At 35.8% G+C, this 6,096-nt stretch overlaps 1 protein-coding gene across 1 annotated transcript; it reads left to right on the top strand.

Moving 5' to 3' along the window:
* The first annotated feature begins 534 nt into the window (after positions 1-534).
* LOC126718990 (uncharacterized) lies at positions 535-5,227 on the top strand. The gene is made up of 9 exons (XM_050421456.1): positions 535-772; positions 2,545-2,665; positions 2,753-2,820; positions 2,902-2,961; positions 3,063-3,221; positions 3,633-3,779; positions 4,158-4,372; positions 4,461-4,569; positions 4,654-5,227. The coding sequence occupies exons 1-9, from the start codon at positions 659-661 to the stop codon at positions 4,744-4,746; spliced, it is 1,086 nt and encodes a 361-aa protein (XP_050277413.1). The 5' UTR covers positions 535-658; the 3' UTR covers positions 4,747-5,227.
* The last annotated feature ends 869 nt before the right edge of the window (positions 5,228-6,096 follow it).

Genomic DNA, 6,096 nt, shown 5'->3' with positions numbered 1-6,096 from the left:
CGTTAGGTCTAACCGCCTAACTAAAAAGCCGGTGACCAATAATCCTGTATAGGTAAGCATCGTATCAGACACTTTTGGCACACAGTAAATTATGATAGGTAAAACATTATAAAAGAGAAATAATATGTTATATCTGAGTATATTTATGTGTGAAATTTTTTTTTAGAGATTTAAACTTCAACTTTTATTTCTTACACTCCACAATACATATATTTATTAAGTGACCAACGTATATTAAGGCTAACCCAGTGGGGTTGGCCAAGCGGTTCGGCTCTTGGTCTCAAAGTGTTTGTACTTGGCTTGACTAGGTGTGCTCCCTAGTTCGAGTCCTGCTACCTGCACTTTGAAAAGAATCCCTGGGCCAATGCTTTACCCCTTTGTGGACCGACCCGACACGAACAGTGATTAGTCTATGGTTGAAAGTTTTGAGGATACGTATGGGAAACCAAAAAAAAAAAAAAAAACGTATATTAAGGGTGTGCAGATAGTGTGCCAAAAGTTATGTGCATAGTATAATTCAAAACTTCTCCGTATTTAAAGGAAGTCTGCCAACCTGTCACATCAAGCGAACCTCCCCGAAGCTACAAGGCACCAAATTCCTCTGGATACACGGAAGTTGCGTGAGGCCTTTCATACTGACTGACTGACACTCTGCATTATGGATACACATCAACCGAGACCCATAACTCCACAGCCTCCTTCCGGCGGCGGCGGTGGCGGTTTCTCTGCGATACTCACAGTCTTCCTATCTTTCATCGCAATCTTCGCCATGGTATTATATATCAAACTATAAATATCAACTCTTAACACAATATAGCAATATTCCACCGCCGCCGCTTTCTTTGTTCTTCATCGCCTTCTTCAATATTATCACATTCTCTCACTGATCGCTCACATTATCTGTTTTATTATGTGTTTGAGATTTATTTCTCTATGATCCTTATTTCAATCTTCATTTATCTTAAAGGTACATTGATTTTATTATGTGTTTGAGATTTATTTCTCTATGATCCTTATTTCAATCTTCATTTATGATCCTTATTTCAATCTTCATTTATCTTAAAGGTACATTGATTTTATTATGTGTTTGAGATTTATTTCTCTATGATCCTTATTTCAATCTTCATTTATCTTAAAGGTACATTGATTTCGGCATTTTCTTTAATTCTGCAATACATATTGTTTCAATGTCGATTCGTTTTCTCCAGTAATCACATTGGGCAGTGATTGGCTAATTTCAATATTCGACTGACTTTTAACAATAAAAGTAATATCTATAATGAATCAAATTGCTGGAGCACTTTGTGCTTTTTAGTCTGCTTTAATTGATTCGTTGTAAAATATGACCTGCTAGCAAAGCATGCTTGCTTGTTGTTTAATAATTGAATTGATGCTTCATAATGTATACTTCTAAGTATACATGATGAATTGATGCTTCATCATGTATACTTCATAAAATCTGTGTCGCTATTGCTATTTAGAATCAATGTCTTGGCATTTTAAATTTCTTCAATAACATTTCAGGATCTGTAATATGTGATTTATAACTCATCAAATTGTATTGGTATAAAAATGTGACTCAAGATTATTTCTAGTATTTGTTTCCCTTTATGGTGATGGTAGTAGTTGTTCTGTGTGGGCTTGCATTGTTGCAAGTCAGGAGAAAAAGTGATTTTTTTTTTTTCTTTCCCCATTTTAAAAGTGGATTACTTCATAAGGAGAAAAAGGGACATGTGGTTGATTACGAATGGTAGAGCATAAAATAGAACATAGTAAGAGTAGGATAGAGGACTTTTATTCTGTCAATTTCACCTTGCATTACAAACTGTGGTTCTAATGCCTATTGTCATTTAATTATTAACATTTAAAAAAAAAAAAAAAAAAAAAGGAATTTACGTTGTGGCATCGAGTATGCACTTGGGATTGTAGAGTTATTTCTAAATTACTCTATTTGCAGTTGTGTTGCCTGAATGTTTTTGGGGATGTTTGCAAACCACAAAGCTGGTTTAGTTTGATACAAGCTGAACCAAAAATAATAGTAGTTCAAGTGAAGTTGTTTTATTAATCCAGTCTGTCTAGATTCAAAACCAGTTTAATTTAACATGCAGCTTATGAAAATGTCAAATTTGCATGCATGTGAAAACCCCAAAATTTAAAAAATTTATTTGGAGGGCATGTTTTTGAAAGAACCACTTTGAAGATATGGGAATGTATTTAGTTCCCACTTTGAATTAGTCTTTTGATCAAAAGAGTTACCAAACTAAAAACAATCAAACTTGTCATGTTGTTCTTGGCAGGCTGGCCTGGTTTTGTGATTTGCTACACTCCTTTTACTTATTAGTAATTGCAGCTGCCAAGGAGGCATACCTGAGAAAAGAAAATAGTGGATTAGTGTTTTTTTTTATGGAGTGACTATATAATTTGCTTATTAAATGCTAGTTTGTTTAAAATTTTAGATTTAATATGAATCTCGGTCACTAGAACAAGTGTTCATATCATTTTATTTGAGTTTGAAAATATCTGACATGAATGTAAATTTTACAGATAGTGATTCCTTCATCATCAACTTTTAGGAATGGTTTTTCCATTCTGCACCAAGTCCCAGAAGGCCATGTAGGGGTTTATTGGAGAGGAGGTGCCCTTCTAAAGACTATTACAGATCCAGGTTTGACTATGGTCCTTTCTTTATAATTTTTATTCAGTAGTTGCTTTCCTAGAACTTATGGAATTTCTGCATGCACTTATTTTTCAGGTTTTCATCTGAAGCTGCCTTTTATAACCCATTATGAGCCTGTTCAAGTAACCCTTCAGACAGATCAGGTAAAATTCGATGTTATGAAAATTGAGGAATTTCATCTTGTCAGTCTAATGCTCAAATCCTTCCTGGGAGTATAATTGCAGGTGAGGGATATTCCTTGTGGTACCAAAGGAGGTGTAATGATTAACTTTGAGAAGATAGAGGTACAGCTACGAGATGTTGCTCTTTATTAACATTATGGTCTACAAGTGGTCTAAGGTTTGAAATGTTCAGCTTATATGCACTAATTATAATGCCTTCTCAGGTTGTTAACCGGCTTCACAAGGAATATGTGCATGACACTCTGAAGAACTATGGGGTGCAGTATGACAATACATGGATATATGACAAAATTCATCACGAGATCAATCAGTTTTGCAGCTCTCACTCTCTTCAGCAAGTCTACATTGATGTTTTTGATCAAGTATGGATGCTAAAGAAAACATACCCTTGAAAGCCATAAATGGAAATATTTTGGGAGCTTCCAATTTAACTTTACAGTATAAGAAGTCTTCCAAGTGTTGTTTAGAGTAGTGTACTTTTCTTCTTCTGCTTTAGTAGTTTAATAGCATATTGAAATCTTAACTTAAAAGTTGAACAATTTGATTCCTCCTCAAGAAAATCCCAGCAAGTAGTGCTGTGTTGACTTCCAAGGATTATTTCTCTTTGGGAATCTATGTTGGTGTTAAGTTGCTAGCATTATTAAGAAGCTCCTTATAACCATACTTAATATAGTTGTGTAACATGATGGCACCATGTGCTAGTGTTGGGGTAATCAAATCCTTCTCTATTTATTTATTTCATGTTATATTGACAAAGCATTTAACTCTCACAGATTGATGAAAAGATGAAAGATGCTCTACAGGGTGACTGCACACGTTATGCTCCAGGTATTGAAATCATTAGTGTTCGCGTTACAAAGCCAAAAATCCCGGAAAGCATAAGACGCAATTTTGAACAGATGGAAGAGGAACGCACTAAGGTTCGGTTTCTTTTTCCTGAATATGATAGAAGGTCCTTTTACTTTCTTCTATTTTCCTCTGTTAGTCAAGCAAAGCAAATAGACACACACACACACTCGCACACAATATGATTCTTGATATGCAGATTCATTCTGAATTAAATGTACTTTTAATGTATGTTTATTATTTCAAATTATAGCTGAACATTGAGTTTACCCTTTAAACCAGTTAGGCTTGGTCCTTTGAGCTTTTTTCACTTATATCCAAACTTTGTACATGCATGTGTTTGCACCCACACCCAGTCAATGAAAACCATATTGGATAATTTATTATATAGTAAGCCTTTGAAGTTAATAGAGTGCATCATTCTATGTTTTATGTTGATGTTACTTTGTTAGGTCTTAATTGCTATTGAGAAACAGAGAGTGGTTGAGAAAGAGGCAGAGACAAATAAGAAAATGGCTATCAGTGAAGCTGAGAAGGTTGCAAATGTGAGCAAGATCCTTATGGAACAGAAGTTGATGGAAAAGGATAGTGTCAGGAAGCAGCAAGAAATTGAGAACCAGATATACATGGCTCGGGAAAGGAGTTTGGCCGATGCAGATTTCTACCGGTGAAAGCTTCATTCACTTTTCAGTTTAAAAGATATGAATATGGTATCATAGAAATGACTAATAATATTGCTTTCTCTACATTTCTAGTTTACTGAAGGAAGCTGAAGCAAACAAGTTGAAGCTGACACCGCAATTTCTTGAGCTTAAATTCATCGAGGCCATAGCTGATAATACAAAAATTTTCTTTGGGGAAAAGGTCTTTACCTCTCTCTTGTGTGTGCGCGCGCATGTGTGTGTGGTGTTGTGTGTGCAAGCTTTACTTAATGGTTCTTTCTTGCAGATACCTAATATGTTTTTGGATCAGAGGCTGCTTGGGAACTTCCTGCAACAGTTATCTAAGAATGTGTCTGAAGAGGAGAAATCAGCAGCTTAATTTTTTTATCCTTCATTTCTTTTTGTGATCTGTCGCCTTTGCCAAGATCGAAAAATTCTAAGACCACATAAAATGGCACTTGTACCACAACTATACACGGGGCAAATTGTGAGTGGTAAAAAAAAGTTGTGGGTTCTGGTGAAAGTGACAGCTGCTAGTCACAGTTTGTTACGTAAAATAGTTGTAAAAAAAGTTGTGGTAGTTTATGTGGTACTAAAACTACTCACTAAAATAATGTAATACCTAGGTGATATAGCATTATTACAAGTTTGTCACAAAGTAGGGAAAGTAAATGTTTATATTTTATTTATTTTTTTATTTTTTTATGGGAAGGGAATGGAAATGTTGGCATAAGTTTGTCACAAAGTAGGGAAAGTAAATGTTTATATTTTATTTATTTTTTTATTTTTTTATGGGAAGGGAATGGAAATGTTGGCTGTGGCTTTCAGAAAGTGTTTCATTTAAACAAAATTTTTGGGAAGTTGCCAATTTTTTGGCTCTAAGCCTCCGCATTGATGGAGATATAAATTTAACAATTTGGCACCACAAAAAGCTATTTTATCTATTTTACTATTTCACTTTAAAACATTGAATATCAGTGATTTTATTTTTTACCACTTTATTTAAATATTAATTTTTTATTATTTCCTTCACATCTCACTTTATCTGTCTCTCCCTCTCTCATTTGAAGATTTTGAAGAACGACGAGCAAACCCAAAATCTCAGCCACCTCCACTGCCACCCACAACCCACAACTACCTCCATTACCCACCACCATTACCGCCACCTAAATCCACCATATTTGCAACAAAATCATCTCAAAAACCAACCAAAATCACACATAAAATCAATTAAAATTCAACAAACCCACAAATCCTCCAACAAAAAACCTAGTAAGACATTTGAAAGAGAGATTTAAAAAATCATCACCCCCACAACCCTCCACTACCACCAGGGACACCAAGACCACCACATAACATCAAGAACCAAACCCACCACATCAACACCACAAAATCCATCCCATAACCAAAAAGCACTGCCTAAAATCATTCCAAACCCAACCACAACACCACTGCCACAACCAACAACAACTGCAACTCCTACCCACAACAACTGCAACTCCTACCCACAACCACAGCTAAAGACCCACAAAGCCAAGCCACCGACTGACCCATGCAACTACCATCAGCATCAATGCCAAGCCAAACTAAGCTCCAACCCAACCAATCCCAACCACCAACACAAACACAGCTATGGGGCTTAAGGCAAGGTTCGGCGATGGGGCTTGGGGCTTGGGGCTTGGGGCTTGGGGCTTGGGTCGGCGAGAAGGAATGAAGATGGATGATTGAA

The sequence above is a fragment of the Quercus robur genome, chromosome 3 (assembly GCF_932294415.1).
Source record: "Quercus robur chromosome 3, dhQueRobu3.1, whole genome shotgun sequence".
NCBI lineage: Eukaryota > Viridiplantae > Streptophyta > Magnoliopsida > Fagales > Fagaceae > Quercus > Quercus robur.
Note: the sequence above shows the minus strand (reverse complement) of the source record. Positions and strands in the feature narration are given on the sequence as shown.

Coding starts and splice junctions, on each gene's coding strand:
- LOC126718990 (XM_050421456.1), top strand. CDS start 659: ATGGATACACATCAACCGAGACCCATAACTCCACAGCCTCCTTCCGGC. Junction 2,962..3,062: donor TTAACTTTGAGAAGATAGAG/GTACAGCTACGA, acceptor ATGCCTTCTCAG/GTTGTTAACCGGCTTCACAA. Junction 3,222..3,632: donor ACATTGATGTTTTTGATCAA/GTATGGATGCTA, acceptor TAACTCTCACAG/ATTGATGAAAAGATGAAAGA.